At 38.5% G+C, this 24,554-nt stretch overlaps 1 protein-coding gene across 6 annotated transcripts in view; it reads right to left on the minus strand.

The window, feature by feature from the left end:
* Nucleotides 1-513: 513 nt before the first annotated feature.
* The window catches only part of Pcdh19 (protocadherin 19), a 106,185-nt gene continuing 82,144 nt past the window's right edge, over nt 514-24,554 (minus strand). For 4 of the 6 annotated variants that reach the window (XM_006528557.4, XM_006528559.4, XM_006528558.4 and 1 more), the window contains one exon: nt 526-6,231. In XM_006528557.4, coding sequence (XP_006528620.1) covers nt 5,642-6,231 — 590 coding nt within the window. In that variant the 3' untranslated portion in view covers nt 526-5,641. Of the gene's footprint in view, nt 6,232-24,554 lie in introns of all 6 variants that reach the window. The other 2 variants (NM_001105246.1, NM_001105245.1) reach the window with 1 other exon arrangement.

Consider the following 24,554-nt stretch of genomic DNA (forward strand, 5'->3'; position numbering starts at 1 on the left):
ACAAAGTCAAAACCTCTCCTGATGCTTCATTTTTAAACCTGAAGGCATCGAGGGGCAGCCAGGTCATCTTTGTTTTACACTCTCTTTTTCCCTACTGACAGCCTTAGCTATAGCTTGCCCTTTAAAAAAAATTAATTCTACAGAGAAGTCCCACTGTGCAGTTGCTCCTGAAATGGTTTATTTTAAAGAATAATTTTAGTGTGCTTGTTTAAAATGGCACATGGGAAAATCTTCTGCATCCCCGATGTAAACTGGGTCTCCTTCCTTCTTATAATGGTATTGATAGTGCTGGTAGTAGGAGGGGTTGCAATGTAAATAACTGGATTTACTGGATGGGGAAGAAGCCCCTTTGTTAGGAAGTTGAATGTTGTATGAAATAGGAAAGGCAAATGAGAGTCTTTGCCCGAACATCAGTAACTCCATCAAGAACTGGTTAATTCCAGGCTCTGAGAAGCTTCCACTCTCAGTCAATGAAAACAAAAAACAAAACAAGAAAACACTCTCCAAGACACATTTCACCAAAACTTCATTACTTTTTCCATAATAGCCTTTAATACTAAAATGCATTAAACTTTTGAAGCAGAGAAAACACATTTAAGAGGAAAACAGGGAACCACCAGATAAAAGGAAACAATGTGGCAGGTAACACCATTTAAAACAGAACTGTAATAATTTAATAAAGCTGCTTTATCATCTTCATAAAATAGACAGAGTGGTGATTCTTTTTTGTCTTTTTTGTTTTTACAATGATTCAATCACTGTGAAAATGTACATAACATACAGATCAGCATATACAACCATTTCATCTTCATATAATCAGCAACAGAGACTGCTTAATGAGACATACTGTACTTGCATCCTTCTAAATCGCCACCCTGGTTTGACAGGTAAACAGTAATAGTGTCATCAGGCTCATTCCCCTCACTAGAGGAGCGAAGGCGTAAGCCTTTTGCAACTAATACCTTAGCATTCAAATAGCACAAGGAGGTATTTGTTGCTGAATTTCTAGCTAGACCTAGTCTGGCTCTTGGTCCTTAGTCTGTATCTTAGCCTTCCTCAGCTGAATACCAACCAGTGCCAGTAAACATCTTCTTAACTGGTGCTGTAAAGGTGTTAGCTGGTTTGTTTGCTAAAGTTGACAGCAACATTCAGTTAGTAACAAGGTCATCTTTAATTGCCAACACAGCTGGAACACCAGTCAGCATCATCAGATTTCCCTAATGACCTACAATGCTTTCCAATCAAGGTCAGGTGTTTCTGGGTTGTTCCTTACCAAGAGAGCCTTACAACTTATACTTCAGACAAGGTGGTTGATTTTCTTTGTTTTACAAAAGCAATGTGATTCCTATTTGAAATTAATTCACTTTTGCACAACAAGAGGCCCACAGGCCAATTCCAGCTTCACAAGAAAACAAAGAGAGCTGTAACAACTTCATTAGGACAATGTGTTTTGCTCTGGAATATTTCAATATCAATATAAAGCCACCCAGTCCCAGTCCCACCCCCATAACATCCCCTTTGAATATTACTTTGATACATACTTAAACTAAAGAACAACATCTCAATACACTTTAGTGTCAGCAGATACAATTTGACTCATGAAATGACATCCTTAAAATGTAATTTTACCAAGAAGGCAAACACTAGGACTGTATACAATGGACTTCTTCAGCTCATTTATGCCAGTTTGTCAAAGTCAGAAGGGTTTTATTACCCTGTGAAAAGAGCCAAGTGGACCAGACTTGCTGAGAGTGTCTTGGGGGAACATTTGACATCAAAATGATCCCCATAAAATGGATTATATACAGTAATAATCCTTTCTCCACCTTGAATGCCCAAAAAAGCTATTCCTTCCATCCCTGCCTCTCCCCAAACTGCTCCTTGTCTTTGCCACGTCAAGTGAACCATTTGTGTTTCCTTTTGAGTGAAATGGGAGATGTAGAGGAAAAGTCATCTGAATTCCCCTCTACCAGCCATATGCTGAGATGACAGCATCTGGAAGGTACTCTGGGTACTTTCCAGTTTCAGAGTTCAGAACTACATCTTTCATTAGTGATCAGGTGGTCACCACATCAACAAATCTGTATAAATGGCCACTTTAGATGCAGTTAGTCCTATGAGGCAAGTTTCCTCTGGAGCATTGTCTCCTCAGTATCTCCTAGGCATCTGTAGATAGGAAAAGAGTTCCTACCACAAAACAACTGAATAATAAACTCTAAGGATTAGGCTCTACAAACCTGTGCTTTTACAAGCCCTCAAACTTGAATGGGCCTCTGATTTATATGGGTTTCTGGGCCAGTTCCTTAGTATTTCTTATACAGTCATTCTAGGCAGGGATAGAGAATTATCATTTCTAACAAGTTCCTAAGTGATGTTGCTCTGAGACAGTATTTTGAGAACCACTGTTCTGCAGGAAGTACTGAATTCCAAAGCCCACTATCTATTCAGTACCAAGATAAACCTTCACTTTTTCTACTGGCTTCAGAGGATCAACGGAACTCTAAGTTTCAATCTGAACAGTTTCATTTACTAGTCTGCGTAGGGAAAAGAAAACTTTCCACAGGGCATTGTGGATCACTTCTCCCTATGTCTTACTGAATAGCATGTTCCTATGTTTGTGAGAAAGCAATCAATCAATGCAAACTAGATTCCCTATACTGAATAAAGACGTTTACCTGGCCAGAAAAAATTTAAGCATGTTACACTTCATGACCAAGGGACATCAGAATGAGTAGAATTCCCTAGGACTTGGGAACTAAAATTGTTCCCATTTGTGTGTAACATGTTTGCAGAAAAATAAATAAATAAAGAGGAAAAGATAATTGCCCCATTGGCCTAGGTAGCCTTTCATCACATGTATTAAAAGGGGAGGGGAAGAATCCCAATTTGGTGGGAAATTTAAGACCCTTGTGCAAAAGTCCGATTTGCAAGCACAGCCTGCCCTTAGAACCCGCCCTCCTAGGATGCACTTGTACTTCCATCAGACAATTGGAGGGTTGGAGGGGGCAGGGGGAATTTCCTTAATGAGAAAAATTCTCTGAACATAATAGTTTAGAAACAGAAAAAAAACATCTGACTGCCCACTGAGAACAATGTTTTAGATAGGGTAAAAGGATGAATCTAAAGCTTGAAAGTAAATTCTGGGGATAAAATTTAAGAAATTTAGTTGCTTTTTTAAAAAAAGGTAAAAGGCAAAAAAAATCAATGCCACCGCTACTGTTTTTAAGTGGCTGGTAAGACTATTGCAGGCAGTGGCTGCTCTACATTCCAACCTTCCATTTCCATCTTCCACAATCTTTCAAACTCTCTAGTAAGAAATACACCTGTAGAAAACTGTACAGTCTGACTACAAAGTGACCTTGAGGCGCTAGCTAACAAGATACTATCAGATGGATCATGGTGAAGAGCAGTGGAAATTCTATAGGCAGTCTTCCTAACTTAAAGGACACTTGTAAAAAGCTGAACGTGTTCATTAAATAGTCATCTGGAAGAACAAAAATAAATAGCTAATTCATAATCTACTACACTAAAATAAAGTAAATCAGAATAGGAGAAAATATATGAGAGAAAATTAACTAAGGCAAGAAGAAGATGGAAGGACAACTGATCTCTGTCAGTGTCAGGGGGAAATTTGCAGCCATGCCAATATTTTGCATGAGGTAGTATTCAGTACAGAATAGGAAATGAGGATGGATTTGTAGCTTCATTATAGGTGTCTTTTTTTTCCAGAAATCTTCTCCCTTACCTAACCCCATCCCCAGTGCCTTACCCACCCCCTCCCTTAAGACCCTCCCACCTCCCACAAAAGAAAGTATTCCTAGTAATGTATAAAGCTAGGAACTCAGATAAAAATAATGAAAACATTTCAAAAAGCTGACTGTATCTACTAAACTTAAGAAAATAAATTCTCTTTTGAATTCTAGCGCTCTAACTTCTAGCCTTTCTTTTTAAGTATTCTTGAATTACAAAAGAGAGAAGAACCAAAAAAACTTGTTCTTTAGAAACAATTCTTTTAAGACAAAGGCAGAGGAAAGGTGACATGTTTGTTTAGTTTATTTTAAATAATGAACTCTTAGGCTGCAAGAATACTATGTTGGCTAGTGAATATTAATAGACATGATAAAATAGGGGCACTTGTGCAGTGTTAAAACAATAACAACAAAAAGAATGTCCGGTTTGTTAGTGTTAAAAGGCATATTCCTAGCCTACAGAAAATAAAAAGAGTTAGCTAAATCTAAAGAAGTTTTGTCTTAATAATTTCTTGTTCACATTTTTAATCAAAAAAGTATTAGTCATAAAAAGATGCGTTCAAGTGTCTGAGTGTCTCCATTTAGAAGGCACAGTAATTAGATTAGTGATGTTATCACCTGTCTTTACGTATGTGTACACTTCATACTGCTTACTCTATCATTATTTATAAGTAAGATAAAGAGCAATATGGAGCCCTTGATTCCAGCCCATGATGCACTTTACCATCTAAGTCCAATCATGATTGGGAAAACACTGAATCAGGAAGTGTGTATCTAAAAAGATGGTAATTTAGATCTCAAAAATAGACTCAGTCATGTTGCATGAGTTTTAGATGATTGGAGACAGGGAATTTCTCAGCCTGAAAACTGATAACTTTGGGAGTAACTTTCCTGTGCAGGGCCTGAAAATTAGAAAAAAAATATATAATGTATCTCATAAAATTTTCAGCACAGTATTTCTGACAACTGCAAATTAGATAGCAGCAAATCCAAAAATGACTTTCTACAATGATCTAGCGACAGACCGAGGCAGAAGACTGAAAGGCGGGAGAAATCCTCCTCAACGTGGTGAGCAATCACACCATGTGTGCAGCCACCAAGTCCTCGACCTCTAGGCATGGTGTCGCTAAACTCATTTGCTGCCTCCATTGTTCGCATTTTGTTTGTTTGATATTTTTTTTATCTGTATTTTTATTAGTTTTTTTAAGAAAAGAAAACATCAACCTTTAAAAGCCTTTTGCCATCACCACACACATAGCAATTTGCAATATCAAATACAACAACAGCACAGCTAGCAAAAGGGTTCTTAAAGCAGGGGCATCCACAGCAAAGTAGCGGCATTGGAAAGTACTCGAGCTTCAGAAACAACCTTTTGGGGGCTCGATTTCACATCACTGAAACAATGAATTGTACACAATAAATGACCAGTAACTTGTCTACACTACAAAAAAACAGTGGCGAGCTTCTTAAAGGTGTCCAGAGCTTTGTTGTTGTTTTTTTTTTTCTTTTTTTTTCTTTTTGCTTTTTTTAAATGTAATTCTTCACAAACAATGGTAATTTATATTATCATTTTGACATATAAAAATATATAAATTCAAACACTTAATACATAATACTTTTTCACAACTGAATTTGCCTCTGTTTCCCCAACATCAAGGCCTCATGTACAACTCAAGCCAAAGCTAATTTGCTCCAACTGAACACCCCTACTGCCTGTTGAAACGAGAGGGATTGTCACAGAATGATAGTCACTTATACACAATACATTTAGGGAAAGCTCTGCAATGCAGCCACTCAAGAGCCAACCATTGGTGAGCAATTAAAATGAGCAGCTGCTACATCTTCACTAGCCAGTGTGGTTTCTGTTCTCTCTTCCTCGAACCCAGATGGCTTTAGAGAACGATATCCTTCAGACGCTTCACGCTAGGAGATTCCTTGTCACGACCATCCTTCCGAATAGGGTTGACCTCATGCATCACTTTCTCGTTGTCGGCTCCACGGGGCTCAGCCTCAGAAGGACGAGAGGCGCCACTGTTGGCATGGTGCTCCAGATCGTGAGCTGGAGGAGCCAGGGCGACGGTGTAAGATATAGAAGGCTTGGTGGGCAGAGGGCTCTTCAGGTGGAGTGGGGAGGTGACAGGGCTAATAGCTTCACACCCATTGCCTGCCTCCCGGATAGCGCTGTTGACTTTGGGGCTGCAGATGGTCACATCGACAGTCCGCTTGCCTTTCAGGATGGGACGCTCCTCAGCCCGGTGGCTACTGACATCTTTTCCAAAGGTCGCGAAAGTCCGCTTGGTGGGGCCGCAGTCGTCATAAGCCTCAACATCAGCAGCAGTAGCTTCAATGGACAGAGCGATGATGTTCCTCACGTGCTCAGGTGACTTGGAGCGGGTGGGCATGGGATTCCGAGGCATCCAGCATCTATCAGAGTGGCCAAGAATCCGGCATTCTTCCCTGCAATGAAATCCTTCATTCTGGTCTGTAAGAAGAAAAGGAAGATGTCAATTTCATCAGCTTTTTCCAGGAATCACGAAACAACTCAGTTCTGGTTTCTCAAAATCCATAGGTCCTTTTGGGAAACAGCACTTTGGATAGTCCTACATTATCTTTGGGGACAACTGTGGAAAAAATAGATTTTTAGAAAGCTATAGGTCCTTCTCTAAACACTCCTTTTTTTTTTTTTTTGTCCTTGCTTGCTGTTCCTACTGGTGACAAGACAAAATCCTAAAGAGAAACAAGTTATGAAGAAAAAAATATTTTTAAATGTCCTAAGTGCTAAGGTGTGGAGAGTCAGCAATTTTATCAACACCTACTGCTAAAATTGACCCATGTTTGAAAGTGCATTCAGCACAAGACTGGAAGCAGTGGAGGAAACCCAGTGTTCACTCAATCAAAGAAACTTGCCCATTGTTCCTAATAACACTATCAACCACTTTCCACCTTATCAAGTGATACACGATACACGGCGTATCCATTTAGATTACTATGCATTCTCTTTGAAAACCTAATACATAATTTCTCTCTCACCAGCAGTTATCTCAGTCACTTCATTATGACATCTCTATGACTAGATTTCCCAACAGAAACACTATGACTCCTTCATTTCCAGAGAACTCACGAGCCTCAATTACAAACATACACACACACACACACACACACACACACACACACACACACACACGACTTATATGTTGGGGTTCATTTAATTAGCCACAAATAAGCTATTTCTCCCTATTTGCTTTAATCTTCACTTTTATTAAGGACCTGCTTCCTAATGAAATATATATATAGCTAGTAGGAATGCAAATTATAACAGCTATTAGAGAGAACAAAATAGAATGTTCCTAAGAAATAAATTTAAAACAGAAAAAAAAACCTCTATCTAATCTACCTCTCATTTCTGGACATATATTCAGAGAAAATAAAATAATAAGGTTCCCTACAAAACCAAGTATATTATTTTAGTATGGCATTAGCCAAGATACAGAATCACCGTAGCTACCCATCAACAGATGAATGGATAAAGAAAGCATGATATGTATGCTTACTGGAATACTGGAATTACATAGCCATTAACAAAAATGAAATTCTATCCTTTGAGACAAAGTAAATGAAATTGAAGTGCTACACTGAGCAAAAGAGCTACATGGAGCTGAAACTGGAAAATCAAGTGTCACATGCTGTCCTTTATATATGGAAACTACAAAAGGAGAAAAGTAGCCATTAGAAACCAGGAAAGGCAAGGATAAGGAATGAGAGGAGTAGGTAAAGAAGCATGACAAGTGGAACTACAATGTGCAACAACATATTGTATATTTGAGAGGATCTAGAAGAGACAGAGGAATTGAAGACTCTAAGGAATGAGTAGGTCAAAATGCTTATTATATTGATTTAAATAATACATGTTACATACAGATATTAAAATATCACAGTTCACACTCAAAAATATGTATAGTCCATCTTATGCTACCAAAAATAAAGATTTTGTTGACTGCTTTAATCCTACCATAGAAGATCTCAATAGTTCAAATTCACAATTATTATAATAACATATTTTTATCTTTTCAGCTCAGGTATATTGAGGGCTAAGTCTTTCATTTGGCTCTAAGAGGAGTTTTCTATAAAGACTGTTTTGGCAAAGCATGGGATTAACATCTGCCTGACCACTGAACAACCATGTACTATTTAAAATCTGACTAAAGAAAAACACCTGTATAAAAACATCACCAACATCTTTAATATGGGTATTTAATGAACCATTTCAGTGCTTAAGAATGAAGCACTCAGAATTTTGCATATTTGAAAGACAATAACAAAAGAGCACCATCACCAACAAGAAAAGTGCCTGCCCCAGAGAAAGAACAAGTCTTCAAATGCAAGCCCAGTTTTCTATCCCAACTGCATGAATAGCCATGCATGTGAAAACCTGAAGACTTTGTCAAACCCTTTTCTCTGCCTCTTCCTTGTAAATTCCAAAGGATGTCATGTAATACCCTATCACAGCGCAACATGCATATGTTCATGGGGGGGGGGCATAAAAATATAAAAAAGTAATGAAAATAGGCTTGTACATGCAAAGAAGGAACTTTGTGTAAACCTCAAATACAGGAATGAAAGAATGGCTATACCTCATGTCAGTTTCATTTAAATCCCGTGCTTTCTATTGGAGGCCCTAGGATTGTAATAGTACTACCAGATTTATAGCTTCTGAGTTTTCCTAATAATAAAACTTTATCTCATAACTCTTCAGGTAATACCTATAAAAATGACTGTCAGATTTGGGGGTAAAGAAGTGAAAACACAGTTCAATAATTGACTTTTATTTGTATAAATCAAACCAAGACTCTCCAGAAGCCATCAGGACAAGAATTCCAGAATGCAATGGAAATTGTATTATTTTTGTTCCTAAATCAATATTATTAAATGTGTCAATATTATTAAAATAAAGTCTAACATAGCTTAAAATATTTATATCTATTTTCTATATAAGATCATGATTTATACTGACAGGTTAAATGTACTATAAATCATAATTTAAGTTTAGCAAAGAAATTCGCTGTACAAGATTTTACTGAAAGGACCCAGACGTAGCTGTCTCTTGTGAGACTATGCCGGGGCCTAGCAAACACAGAAGTGGATGCTCACAGTCAGCTAATGGATGGATCACAGGGCTCCCAATGGAGGAGCTAGAGAAAGTACCCAAGGAGCTAAAGGGATCTTCAACCCTATAGGTGGAACAACATTATGAACTAACCAGTACCCCTGAGCTCTTGACTCTAGCTGCATATGTATCAAAAGATGGCCTAGTCGGCCATCACTGGAAAGAGAGGCCCATTGGACACGCAGACTTTGTGTGCCCCGGTACAGGGGAATGCCAGGGCCAAAGGGGGGGAGTGGGTGGGTAGGGGAGTGGGGGTGGGTGGGTAAGGGGGACTTTTGGTATAGCATTGGAAATGTAAATGAGCTAAATACCTAATAAAAAATGGAAAAAAAAAAAAAAAGAAATTCGCTGTAATATCAAACATGAGAACAACACAACAGAAAGGCCTCTCATTGATATCAACAAAGATAGATTGCATAAGAAAAAGAAGAAAACAAATAAAAGAAAAGAAAAAAGGGCTAATATTGGAAAAGTTACAACAGCTGGGTGTTAGACAGAGGTTTGAAACTAGAGAGGAGCCATTTTGCATCACCCATCCACAAATAGGCAGAACACTGACTCTTGTTTAAACACCCTAATGACTTACCAATTCCCTATTAGGGTTCCCCTAAAAAGCATTTATGTGACTTGATATTTTCTTTCTTTATCTGAAAGTATTGGCCTAAAAATAGGCAAAAATGTAAAATTCTAAAATCTACACCTATTTGTGATCATTCAAACACATTGCCATGTACAAATTAGTGAAAGTGGGTGGTGGTTTTTAAAAGATGTATTTCTGTTTATGTGCTTGAATGTTTTGCTTCTCTGTATGTAAGTGAATTAGTGCATGCTTGAAACCTGAGAAGGCCAAAAGAGGGATGGCTATCCCGTGGAACTTGCATTACAGATGACTTGAAGGTACCATGTGGGTGCTTCGAGTTAAACGTGGAGCAACAGCTCTTAACCACTGAGCTATCTCTATAGCCCTAAGGCAAGTGGTTTTAATTCAGACATACACATGACTACAGTTGACTGTTAAGTTTGTCAGCTAGTCTCCCCTACTCCTGAAGTTATCCCCGGGCCTTACAAATCACACACACACACACACACACACACACACACACACACACACAAAGAATCAAAGTGGATGAATAAATTTTAAGAGGGACACAAATCATGATGTCAGAGACGTCTTCACTTGAAAACATAGTTGTTTTAAGCAAAGGAGGAGGAGAAGAAGGAGGAAGAGGAAAGTAGGAGATAAAGCTCCTGATATTTAGATAGTAATCAATAATTGTTTTATTATTTTTGTCAGGACTTTGATGAGAGAATTTCCAAGCAGCTGGCAACAAATAAATAAACAATAAATAAATCTCCAAACATCAGTCTTGCAAAGTTGCAGGAGGCATAACAGACAACAGTAATTATATTGTGATGTGTAAATAAGTAATTCAAATAGAAAAAGACCAGAATATGTTGTTTTATACAAACAGTAAAAGTTTGTATAGCAATAGCTATTGTCTTTGAGAAATAAAACAGCTGTCCTTTTAGATAAAGGCAAACAATGTGCTTCAAAAATAGAGTCTATGCATGGTCTCATCCAAAGTAATAAAAGCCAACTCAGGCTTAGCTAAAAGTTTCAGAGTCCTGGAAGACTAGAGAAGCTGAGAGGCTCTGTTGGATTTCTCTATGTGTCTAGTCACAATGAATGTGGTCAACAACACCACTAGTTCTTTATTATGATTCAAAGTTTGAGTGCATTATCTCAAATATATTAATGATCAAAGACTCCAACACTAAAGTAGTTTAAGGCTATAGTTGCAAGAGCATTTGTGTTACCTCTTTAGAAGTGATTTTCAAATAGGAAAACATAACTGAGTCCCACCTACTGCAAGTTCTAACTAGCAACATTAATTCGACATACTAGCAAGTGATCTATTAATCAGAAAAGCTTCCTGGATTATACCACTACACACCTACATAACTTACTCTTCATCAGCCCATGAGCAAGACAATCTATAACTAAAACAGGGTCAGTTTCTGGAAAGTATAATGGAGAATATTGTTGCAAAGATTATAAAGAAGGTAAATGTCATTAAAATTAGTCACATTTGCCTAATTGAGAATGCACAATTTGGAGTGGGCTGAAGAGATGGACCACTGGTAAAAAAAAGTATTCACTGATCTTCCAGAGGACTGGAGTTTGGCTGCTAGCACCCATGGCAGGTGTTTAGAAGTGACTGTAACTTCAGCACATGGTAATCTGATGCCCTCTTCTGTCTCTAAAAGACCCTGGCACATGTGGCATATATTCCTTCACATACACCCAAATAAAAAGTAGCTTTAAATGAAACACACTTTTTGATTATTATCCCCACTTAAGTAACTTCTACTCATCTGGTGCAGAGATTTTCAAAAGCTGCTTACAAATAACTTTACTGATTTTTTTATCATTAGAAACAGAGCCCCACTTACATTAGGAATAAGGTACTTCATTAAAAAATTATTGCACTTCCTTCTAGACAGGCATGATCATATACCTAGGATCAAACCAACCTTATAAAGGCAGAATGTTATGAAAACTTAAAAGAGAACTTGGTTTATCTGTGAGACTATGTGTCCTTATTTTTTCCTTCTTTGTCCTATCTGGAACAGAATCATAGTGACTACAGCTCCGATATCTATCTTAGTAACAATGCAATAACTCTAAGGATGAAAATAATGAGCCTATGGGTTGCAAAACAGAAAGATATAAGGACCTTAGTATATAGCTAAAAGTATATAGCCACCATATCAGAGCTGAACTCTCCTTATGTAAGAGGCAAAATAAACTCCCGTTTAGTTAGGTTATCTATTTTCTTCAATGGAGTCCCTATTTCCAATAGATGAACACAACTCATGGTGGATAACATTATTCCTGAAGTCCCAACTAGAATTTTACTTTCTTAAGGAATCACTCAATGATCCAGTAGACTAAGATAGGGGCCATAGAAGCTCTCTGTCATAGCATTCATCCTACTTGTAATTATGTAATTCATGTGTATTCTGCTTGCTTTTTAAAGCTCTGGATAAGCAAAAGCTATGTAGTCTGGTTTTTCTGGTACCTACTAAAACTAGCAAAAAACGCCACAACAGAGCAATTGTAGATAACAGTTTAACTTAACGGAATGATTAAAACATACAGAAAGAACAAAGAAATCTAGATTGATCCTCAAGACAGCAGGCCACTGACACAACTCCTGAAATTGGAAATACATGTCCTAGCTAATAGAAACGTTGGAGAAACCTATGAAGGATTCTGTGTCACTTTATCAAAGGCAATAAAAAATGGAACTTGAGAAGCATTAGTCAAGTTACAAGTGCTTTGGGGTAGTTTTAAAGCGATCTAATATGCATTTGACATCCAATTGAAAATATAATTGCTTCAACATGGAAGCTTCCTATCCTGAAAATAGTTAGCAGGGACCAGACCTATGATAAATTAAAAATTTTAACTTAGCTTAAAAGTGTTATCTCTGAACTGAATGTGTTGTTTAAATATCAAACACTGTTTCCTTACTCACAGCCAACCATTGAACCCGGGAATCCCAATGGAAGAGATAGATATGGACTGAAGGAGCTGAAGAGGATTGTAACCCCATAGGAAAAAACAACAAATATCAACCAACCAGAACCCGCAGAGCTCCCAGGGACTAAACCACCAACCAAAGAGTACACATGGAGGGACCCATGGCTCCAGCTGCATATGTAGCCTTGTCTGGCATCAATGGGAGGAAAGGCCCTTGGTCCTGTGGAGGCTTGATGCCCCAGAGAAGGGGGATGCTAGATGGATGAGGCAGGAGTGGGTGGGTGGGTGGAGGAGCACCCTCTTAGAGGCAAAGGGTAGGGGAATGGGGTGGGAAGTTCATGGAGGAGAGATGGGGAAGGAAGATAACATTTGAATTGTAAACAAATAAAATGATTAATTAAAAAGCAAAAGAGAAAATGTCATTGATTCCCATAAAATAGAGACAAATATGACCTAAGATAAGCCTTTCATATCTAAAGGAGAAACTGATTCACTCTGTCAAAACTAATTTAGATGTTACTGAAAAAATATTACAAGATTTCATAACAAAGTCCTTTTACCAATCTATTCTGTGGGGGAATTACCAAAAGGAAGGTTTATTCAAAAAAGAATTCCTAAAGCACTTTCAAGGCCTTCAGAATCCAAAGAAAGGACAACTATTCTGTGTCTATAACTTGACAAAGCACTCAGAGCACTAATGAGCTCCATGGAAAAAGAAGCCAGGACAGGGATGGTGAAAAGGGGATAAGAGCAGGAACCACTGTGTGGGGCTCAGATACTCGGTGCTTGATATTTTGAGAACTGGCTTTCCTTGGATGTCAAGATACAAGGAGAAAAGTACCTCTTCTAATTATCTAGAAAAAAAAATTCAGTGAAGACTTAAGGACAACTCAAAGCCATAGGGGAGTGGAATTGCAAACAGTTCATAAAGTGGAAAATTAGCCACACGAGACAGTATTCCTTCTGAACAACATGTGTGGGATATGTATGAAGGCTGAGACAGTTTTCCAGACTTAGGAGCCAGTAGTACTAAGCCATCCTGCAGCCAGTCTAATTCTGATGATGCTAACAGCTATTTGTATCTTACCCCCTTCTGCCTTTATTCCTTCCTTAAATCATTAATTTTTGTTGTCCTCTTCCCTAGCCTCCTACTTCCAATCACTCCTTACTATACTCAGATACACATCAGACAGAATTAGTAGGGTGGCAGAACTCTGACATTTGAAAATACTGGTGTGTTGTTATTTAATAGATATCAAAATGTGCTCCCCACAAACCAGTTCTTATGACATTGAGGCCATTCCCTACTATTTTTCATTTATCTAAGGATATACATTAAGAAATGCCAGGGTGATAAGAGGCTCTTCTGTCCAACTGAGACAATCTTTTCCTTTTGTAATTTAGCAGAGCATTCAGTAAAGGGGACCCAAATTTTATGGAGTAAGGAAGAATAGACACAGCTTCTGGTGGAGAAGGGTCAGGGTAGGAATAGGGTATCAAACCAAAATTATTGAGCATGGCAAAGTGATGCTGCCCCAAATGAACAAAATGAGAAAAAAAAAAAGCTAGTCCTAACTATCCTAGCTTTTTCAGGATGGTAAAAAATCACTGGGCATTCTATAAAGATTAGTTTTGGCTTGACACAGGGAAGGCAGCTGAAAAGACGAATGAATCCCAACCTTGCCCCAGACAATTTGACAGATCTGCATTAGTTATCAAGTACCACCCAACAGACAACTTCTGGTGCCAAATGGTACATAAGCTCTCTCTCCTCATTCATGGTTTGTTCACCTGGAATTCACTTCCCACCAATAGAACATGGAAATGGATTTAAAAGATGAACCTTTTAAAATGCAAAGCAATTGAATCATCTTCTATGGAATCTTTAGTACTGAGCTGGTTGAAGAGACAGAGTTAAAACATATCGAAGGATAAGTGCTTGAGAATTTAATATTTATGATTGATGACAGTGTGGCATGCACAGTTCATACAATCTAAGTTGCAATTTTGGCAGTCACAATAGTTCCTGGCATTTTCATTTCTGTACTGGTGCTCAATTCAATTCCGTCCATAAAGAACAGATATTGAGATGTGTATAAGTATAAATCATTTGTGCTGATTCATAGGGAGCAAGAAACTTGAGTAAAAGGCTACCCAGAAAACAGAGCCAGAAAAATAAGAAGTGGTGACAGTGACTGAGATAAGCAGAGATGAAGTAGACTGGGATCTTTGTGTTTGTCTTCTGCGACGGGAAAAAAAAATTATGTGACAAAGTGCTGGCCATCATCTAAGTGCCTAGACACCATTTTAAAAGGCATCTTTGCAGATAAAATATGAGATGACACAGAAGGTCACTGAACGATCCGCTACAATGTGAAGCACTGAGATGCTGCAACTCTGAATGACATGAGGCTGTTTTCAAGGGTTTTGCTGTAAGATTCTCGCAGAATTAAGCCCCGTAGCCCTTGCCAGTGAGAATCTTACACCTAGTCAGGTCTCTGAAGAATTCAATCCATTTGTTTGATTTTGTGTAGATTAAACACAGCCAGATCATTTCACACATTCAGAAAGTGGTTATGCTCTTGGCAAAGTGAAATCTTTACATCCTGCTCACCAGGAGCTCTGAACCTAAACTTGGCTGTAATTTGGTTTCATTCATTTCCAAAAATTAGGAAAAAATAAATAGAAAAACTACTAGCATATTATGAAGTTGGGCAAAAGCTGCATTGTGATAGATTTGAGGCTTTAGACGCGTGAGACAAAAAGCACATAGTAAGAATAGCATAAGTTGTGTTGGCAGCTAAAGCAAGAAAAAAAAACAGGGATGTTAACTAGGAGAAAAAAAAATTCCTCATTGCACAGTTTGGGATAAAGCTTAATGATGAGAGTGCTTGCCTAGCATAGGGAAGATGCTGAGTTTTACTTCCAGCACTTAAAAAAAAACTTCCATTTTTAAATGAAAATTTAATGTTGGACATTGGGGGGAATATCCAACAACAGTGTTCCCCTTAACAGGAACTGACACTGCCTTCAGTTACGTCCCAGGACAGCACGTTTTGTGGAAAGTACAATACTGGCCATGAGTCAATAAACATTGCAATTTTAACTTCAGATTCCTTAGAGTTTTTTGTAATACCAAACAGTTCTCAGGACTGACGGGGGAAGTTAAAAGACTGCATTAGTAATTTCCCAATCACTCCTTCGAGTTTGAAAATAAAAATGTTCAGTAAGCCAATCATTGTCTCTTGCAATGATTCAAAGGACTAGTGTGCCACGCCTTTAGTGTGCCACGTCACTGGAAATAGTCACTGAAAGGAAGCAGAAATGTTGGGATATTGGTGTCTGTTAGCTACCAAGGGTGGATTATCTGTTACCAACAGAAGCCTTATAGAAAATGTTCGCATTATCTTGATGGTTTAATGTGACTTTAGCTACCATCTGGAATGCTATAGTCTGATGACACTGCTTCTGGGTACAGAAAACAGCAAAATCATTTAAAAATTCATTTCAGATATCTTCCTGCAAGCTAATAAATTTTATAGCCGTTTCAATCCTTCTTTTTTGCAACAAAGAAAAGCTTAGTTCCAGACAAATTAAAAGTAAATTGATTGCCTTAGGGAAATATATTCAAATATCACTTTTCTGTGTTGGAAATCATTTTGGGGGGAATCTTGGGTAGAATAGTGAAATAGATGGTAGAGATGATAATGTAAAAGATACAGAAGCAGGTATGTGAAAATGATAAGCAACAAAGAAAGAGCACCCAACTCATGAAATCCTTGTTTGCACAACTATGTAGAAGTCAACTTTAAATAAAATGCAAATGTGTCACTGGGGTGCAGACCTAACATTTGTGCTGGAATTTATGAATAATAACTATGAATAATGAATAGTAAAATTGAAGGGATCAAACGTCACCTTCTGTTTACTTACCATTACCCATCTCTTATGGACAATGCTCAATTTTGTTCTTTTGCACTTCTCTTTAAAACTACATAGAATTGTTCTTTTGGGGTTGTCCACTTAATCACTCAAGGTAGAGGAAAGCAGACTGTATGTTATAAGGTGCTGTCTCGAAAGCAATTATACAAATTCAGAAGAGAAACCAATTAATCTACTCTTTGAAGACGTTTGAAAATGTGAGGGTGTCTTAAATCTGTCCTATGATCTTATCTGGAAGGAAATGGTCCTTATACCTTTAACGTATACATGCTTCACTGTGACCTCATCACCTTTGCCAACTCCTCACTGATGCAGAAAATGGAGGTTCCATAGAGCATTAGAGAAGCCTTGCTATCTATTTGAGCCACCGTTAATGCGAGTCTTTCTGGAGTTAACTCACACCTGTACCCACACTAACACAGTACTAGAAAGATATTGGTAGGAACTGATGCATAGTAAGCCTAGATTATAGAAACAAAATCTACCCCCTCTGTTTCTCTTCCCTGGCACTCACTCCACACCACCACCTGTATCCCTACTAGTCCTTAACAATTACTTATATACACAAATTAAAACAATAGAACAAATCAAAAGATTACTGGGGAAAAAAAACAGAACCATAAATTTAAATCCTGTGCCCAATTGCAGATACCCTTGGAATAATCTCATTTTTCTGACACACTGAAGCTCCTAAACTCCAATCTTACTGTATTTCCCCCTTGTTTGTTAAATCTGTATCTTTCATGACTGGATCTGTGAGACACGGGGCTAATGAGGAAATACCATGCACTGGTAAAAGAAGCCCTAAGCAATCTGTGCAGAAAACAAGATAGCAATGGGAGTAGAGAATTGGAAGAGTCACTGAAACCCGTGTGATTTCCATTCTCTGATATTCCAATCTGGCAGCTGGAAGATGGGAGGCACAGAAGTATTTAACATGAAATGTTGGACTTTAGCATATAAATACTCTAAGAGTAAATTGAAATTATTAATTACAGAAAAAGCTTCTTTGGCCCTAGAGCTTTCTTATCCCTTAATTCAACTTTGAATTTTTTTTATTTATTTCTGTCAGTTGACAGAAAATACTCTGCCTTATTATTAAAAATGCAGATAAATAATCAGCTTTGAAAAATGCAAATGGTAGTGAGTTAAAGGGCTAAAGACCATCACTTGCTCATATATATTAAGACATGTCCCAAGTCTTCTATCTATCTCTCTATCTACGCACCAACCCATCATCCATCCATCCATGTATTAATCCATCTATCTATCCATCTCTATCCTAATGGCCATGAATTAATCCATTGGGCTGGAGAACTGAGAAAAGAAGAGAATGGGGCAGGAAAACTGATACCCAGAAGGCTTCAAGAGACATTAAAATACTCTGAATATGTGTGCATGCACACACACACACACATACACATACACATTACAAGTAGGTTATACACAGCGTTGTAATGCTGGCATAACTTTATGTATAAGATGCTTATAGGGCTGGTGAGATGGCTCAGTGGGTAAGAGCACCCGACTGCTCTTCTGAAGGTCAGGAGTTCAAATCCCAGCAACCACATGGTGGCTCACAACCATCTGTAACGAGATCTGACTCCCTCTTCTGGAGTGTCTGAGGACAGCTACAGTGTACATATAATAAATAAATGAGTAAATCTTTAAAAAAAAAAAGATGCTTATAGAACACGAACAAAGGTGCTAACAAGTAATTTTCTTCTCTTGGGAATTTTTGTACTCTTCAGAGCACAAAGTTTTGAACAGAGCTTATACAAACTGAAAAGTTTGCGTTTTTAACATGCTATTGTCCATTCTGATATAGGAGATCTATGGTAGTTGAACAAATGAGTAATCATTTTACCAAGACAAAAATAGACAAACATTGTGGAATGAAGCTAATTTCTTATGTAATGGCTGTTTAAAAAGACACCAGTGAACCCAGTGCTTGTGAAGTATTTTTGTGCTGTTGTTCAACAGACTGAAATAAAGATTGTTTTCTGGTCTGCATGACAATTAAAAACAACCTCTCCTGGGCATGTCTGTTTACAAGAGGAATGAAGACAGAGCTGGCCTTCCTTCTGTACCACCCAACTAGACAAAGGAGATCCAGAAAAAAAAAAAACGTTAACACTGACTAATATTTAAAATTAAAAATAATCACAGCATCTAAATGCCTCAGTGGTTTCCCAGGAGCTTTGATGAAGCAATAAAAATTTAAAGAGAGCTATCAAGCAGACTGCACAGAAAGTAGATGGGACTTGTTGTGCTGGTATACATCTATCATCAAGGATTTGAGAGGTATCGGCAGGAGGGTCAGGATTTCAAGGCCAGCCTCTATTCCAGAGAAACTAAATGTGACTGGCTGTGGTAGTGCATACCTATAATGAATGATATCGCCAGAGTAAGAGGATGCTGGAGGCTGACAAGTTTAAAGCTATCTAGGCTACACGGTGAGACTCTTATCAAGACAAAACAAAAACTAACAGTAGACATTAAAAAGGATGCTCACATCTCCCCTTTGTTTAAGAAAGCTCTAGAACTTGCATGAGAGGAAATCACCCATCTGTACTGTTTACTTTCTTTTGACCACATTCCACAGATTATTCAGGGCTGTGGAATAGTAGACTGATTATGCAGTAGACAGAACAACCCTGTGAACCATACACTGCCAGCTCCTCTAGTGTATTTAAGACTGAACTGCCTTTACAAAACCTTATCATATTCATAGACATTGCATGAAAGGAGATTCTGCTGCTCAATGAACCTCTTCATCCAACCTCTAAATATTAAGTACTTTCATGGATTAATTCCCATTGCTTGTCCTCATCTCGTCTTCCTTAGCTCTATTCAGCTCCTTTCTGCTGTGACCAAAATATCCACTCATCTTCCAGGCTCTCTTTTCCTCCAGCTTTGTGGCTTTTCTTCATCATAGCAAGACTTTCTACTAAAAACCTCATACCCTGGTTAGCTACAGGGATGCAATGATAGACAATAGCAATGGGTGAGTGTCTGCCAGGAAAGCCACAGATAATGGAAACCGTCCATTTTCTGAACACATTTCCTCTTTCCACTGAAGCCCCCTCAGAGTATGCCTGACATTTCTATGGGGCCCCTCCTATTATTAGAAACAGCTGTGTCTGGAATGCCTTTAGTAGGATATGTTAGCAGCAACATGTACAAGATGAAAACTTTAAGGACAGGAATATTAACTATTAAATTACATAGTCTACATACCTTTTGAAAAAGTTCACATTTCCCTATAAGGAAAATGAATGGTTAGCATTTGCTATACAACAAAAATTTTAAATCTAAGAAGAGTCTTCAATTTCTAAAAAGGTGCTATAAATTTTATATTTTTCCAAAAGGGGGAAAAAACAGACTATTCAGTAAACGACTCAACTATTTGCTCATTGGAGACTTGCAACTTAATGTAACACTGGCTCTCTCTTGCCCTTCACGTTAAGATCATTGGGCCATCAGCCAAAGCCTAGAGAAGTAAGTTTCATCTCAGTGAATTGGAATCTTTAGTGTCAGACACAGTCAGCCTGACTAATGGGAGCCACAGCTTGCCAAAACCCACAGCCTCCCTGTCTGTTCCACCCATCAAATATGTTTAGAGGTCCATGGCACAAACCCAGCATGCTACAGATCCCAATCAACTATCAATAGCTTAAGTGTAAGTGATTGTGGATGAAGTACAAGCCAAATGTGTTTCCCTTTTAGTTGCAGGAATTCCAATGCTGTTACGGCACCCATAATGCTCACAATTAATGATTCAGACAGGCATCCACCAGCTAAATGTTATGGGATGCTCTGCAGATGCTACAATTACAACATGCAGCACACTGTTAATAGGTGTCCCAGTTTGAAGTTTCAGAGGCAACACATGGCTAATATTGACAAGACTTCCCCCATGCCAGTTGAATATGATGGAAGATGGAGGCATCCATACATTTCCTGCTGGGTACTCTGCAGACATGTTCCCATCTCTCTGGGATCCCACAGCTATTAACAAAAGTGTGTGTGTGTGTGTGTGTGTGTGTGTGTGTGTGTTGATTCTCTGATTTCCCCAAAATTCCAATATTTATCTTCAACAGTAATTTACTAAACTTTCTTCACTTTTCTACTTTGTAATACTTGTAGAATGACTCAAACTTGGTGCTCTATCAACTCAGCCTTTTTTTCCCTCAATTCACAGCTTCCAATCCTGTAAATATTTTGAGAGATAGTGATTTAAAGTGAATGGCTCAGGAAAATTATCACACTTTTATCTAAATAGAAGACAAGCACATATGTGCATACAATGAATTGTGGTCACATCCATCCACATTACTGTCTTATTCACCCTTCCCACATCGGCTGACTCTTATCTTCCCAACCACCTTCTCCTTGCCTTCTTACATTTTTGGTATGTGAAGGTCTTGTGCATGTAGTCACAGTTATTGGCTGTTCATAACTGTAATAGCCTGATCATGTCACAAGAGAGCATGCTCCTCACCCTATGCCTTTTATAATCTCTTCTCTCCCTTTTTGTTGATATTCCCTGGGGTTTGGAGGGGTGGTACAGATATCCTGTTTAGAGATGAATGTTCCACATGACTTATTCTCAGGATTTTGACCAGCAATAAGTCTCTGTCTTAGCTATCACCCACTACAAAAAGAAGCTTCTCTGACTAAGAGAGGATCAGTAATCTATGGGTATAAATAGAAATACCTCAATGAGAATTTGTCCATTTAGCAAAGCATCAGTAGTATGTAGCACCACCAACCCTGGGCCCGTGATCTCCTCCTTCATGGGCTCTTGACCAAGTTTGTAACACCAGCCATTCGTTTCTTCTCATGGAGCAGGCTCAGATCAAATCATAAGGAAATCCTTCAAAAACCAGTTGTATCAAGAATGAAGATCACCAACTGGCTCATGCTACATGAGTGTACTAAAAAGAGTAATGTTTTCCTTCTTCCCAGATCACAAATGTGTCTTAAAATCTACACCCATTAGGAAGCCAGCTATCATTGCTTTACCTGGCGATTGCCTTCCCCCAAGAATAAGATGGAAAATTGAAGTCATTAAAGCTATCACATCCTCAGAAAGTTCAGGAATACGTATGCCTATGTGTCCCTCCAGTTACTAGAACTTAGACTACTGAAGTGAGCAGAGCCAACTTCCTAAGCAATTGTGGAGAGAGGCCTGGATTAAGGATTGCATGCCCTATAATATTTGCATTTATTTTGAAGAAATCACATTTATTTCACAACAATAATGCCCAGATATTAGATGTCTGTAAGATTATATATTGAATCATAATTTAAACAACATAGCTGACTCCAGATACTGGGTACAACAGTACATTTCTCCTATCAATTAAATATTATCCAGCCTTCATTCCAGTCACCATAGAGAACAAATGGAGTGTAAATTCAGCTGCCGTTTCAACAGTCATTTTTAGATTTTCTTGTGGCATTTAATATTTTACATTTTCTTAATTTGTCCAATGTCTGCCATTTCTTTGTTTCCTACTGTTGTAAGTGCAGCATCATAAGGATATGATTTAAAATTTTTCTAACCCTTGCCTAGTCCTCATCCCCTACTGATATGAAGCTATAAAACAGTATAATTAACTCCAGCTGCTCCATCTTCACTTCTGACTCTAGGAGCTGAGCAAGCCGACCCCGCAGGGTGTGGACTAAAGTGGGTGGAAGAATGTCTGGCTCCATCCCAGCCATGGCGTGCCTCACCCAAATTGCAGTCCTCCCCCACTAGACAATACCTAAGTTCTGCAATCATGTTTACACAGCTGGAACTGCACAGCCCTCGAAAATCATGCAAAGAAGGATAAGACTGCTCCCTGCTCCATTTGGGATTTAATCCTATTTCTTGAAAGAAGAATAAATGAATGTATTAAATTCCCAGTGTCATGATAAGGGCTACTGGGAAAGAGCCTGAATGCTCCCCTTCTGAACAGAATGTTCATTATCATGATTGCAGCAGCCCAAAGGTGTGAAGCTTTCTATCTGCTACTAAATAAGCAGCAGTCAGTGATAACTTCCTCCAGATGGAACAGCAGTCGTACCAGAAAACACGACCACCCACTAATGATAGAGTTCATTTTATCATTATCTTTAAAATGGCAGAGTAAATGGCTTTACCAAAGCAGGCTTTCTTGCCAACCTGACACATGAGAGTATAGATGAGCCTGTTCTCCCCTTCATAGAACCCCTACCTGAAATCTGTCATATTCTCGCTCACCAATGTCAAGGAGCACCCTTCCCCAGCCCCATCCATCCCTAAGGTAAAGAAAAGAGAAGGGGTAAGTTTGATCATAGCTTGACAGTATGTCTACTGAGAGCCTGAAGCCACAGAAAGTACTGAAGATTACAAACTGCTTAGGAAAAAAAAATAAAAGCAAACATTTCTGCTCCAACCCTTTGTCCAAAGGCAAGTTTCTCTCAAGAGAGCAAGAACCACGAACCATATTTACTGGAGCCGCTCATGATTTAACCTGCTTCACACCTAAAGGAAGTTTACACCTCCATAGAACATCAGAAGGAAGCTTTTCTCAGTCAAAGTGACTTGAACAAAGGGTCAGATGTTTCCTCCTAAGGGCAGTCTAGCAAAGGAGTCTAAGAACGTGCACTTGGGAGCAAGCCTCTCAATCCAAGCTCCGAAACTTCATGGAACTCTCCTGAAAGTCACTTAAAATAACTATGGGTTCTTGGCATTATTTTTTTCCAATCTGGAATAAAAGACTAATAAGACTGAGCTTTTGGGGTGGGCAGAATAATTAAAAGAAAAAAAAAAAGAAGAAGAAGAGTAACTATATAGGGAAAGCTCGACCTCTTTGGCAGCAACGGAGCCCATGCTGGTCCCATCCTTTACTGTGTACCCAAGTACTGGCGGAATACAAAGAAAAGTGTGCTAAGAAAGACCACGTCTAAAGACAGCATCACATTAGGCTCCACTGATGACCCAAATGCCTCCCAGGTTATTTGTTTGGGTTGTATTCACATTACGATGCAAGTGCTACTTGGAAAGGCGAAAGCAGTTTGTTTAACAAGTCCCTGGAAACAGAGCATTAAACAATAAGTTTTTATGTGGCTAATAGGAAAGAAGCAAGTAAAGGAGATGAACACAGGGTGGGCTCTGAGTAGAAGGGCTAGTGGTAGGAGGAACTATGAAAACTTAAGCAGCACAAACAGTATTTGATGCTTGAGCTGCCAAATGGAGTCATAATGCAGGCAGACAGATACAGTTACACTGTGCACACAACTGTTTCAAACGCTGGGCCTTGCATCCCCCAGAGACCACGAGCGATGCTCTTTCACTTGTGCTTTCTTTTCTTCCTGAGCACAGAGCTAATATCTTTGTTACAGATCTCATCATTTAAGGGAGGGAAACACATACACGAAGAATGTGTTCAAATTCAAAAACTACACTTCAGACAGGAAATATGGACAAAATGCCTAATATACTAAGTATGCAGAATTAAATTGAATGAGGCACTTGGGACAGGCAAACAAAAGAGGCTGCAGCACAAGCGCTTGGAAAGGCAGTACTAAGTTGGAAATACAGCAAGATTTCCTGTTGATTAGCCCAGAACATACTGTGAGAAGGGAGGTGGGAAGGAACAGGAAAGTTGGCGTTATAATTCTGAATGCAAGAGAAAGGCATGATAAACGGAAATCCCAATAATGAAAGTGAAATCATAAATTAAAGGCCAGTAAGATAGCTAAAGTCAAAACACCTATCGAAAAACAGCAATCACTATCCTTTTTGTTTTTGTTTTTGTTTTTGTTTTGTTTTTTTGTTTTTTGAGACAGGGTTTCTCTGTGTAGCCCTGGCTGCCCTGGAACTCACTTTGTAGACCAGGCTGGCCTCAAACTCAGAAATCTGCCTGCCACTGCCTCCCAAGTGCTAGGATTAAAGGCGTGCGCCACCAATGCAATCACTTTCTTAAATAGTGACACATATAACTAAAACAAAAAGATGGATAGGCAAGAGTGCCCTTTAAAATCAAAGTAGAGAGCCTATGACAAATGAGGCCACCTTAATTCAAGGACAAAATATATTTATGATGTTTTACCCTCTATTTCTCCACTAGGCTAAGTTCTCCACATAGATCATTTTCTCAAAAGGCTAAACAATATA

The sequence above is a fragment of the Mus musculus genome, chromosome X, assembly GCF_000001635.26.
Source record: "Mus musculus strain C57BL/6J chromosome X, GRCm38.p6 C57BL/6J".
NCBI lineage: Eukaryota > Metazoa > Chordata > Mammalia > Rodentia > Muridae > Mus > Mus musculus.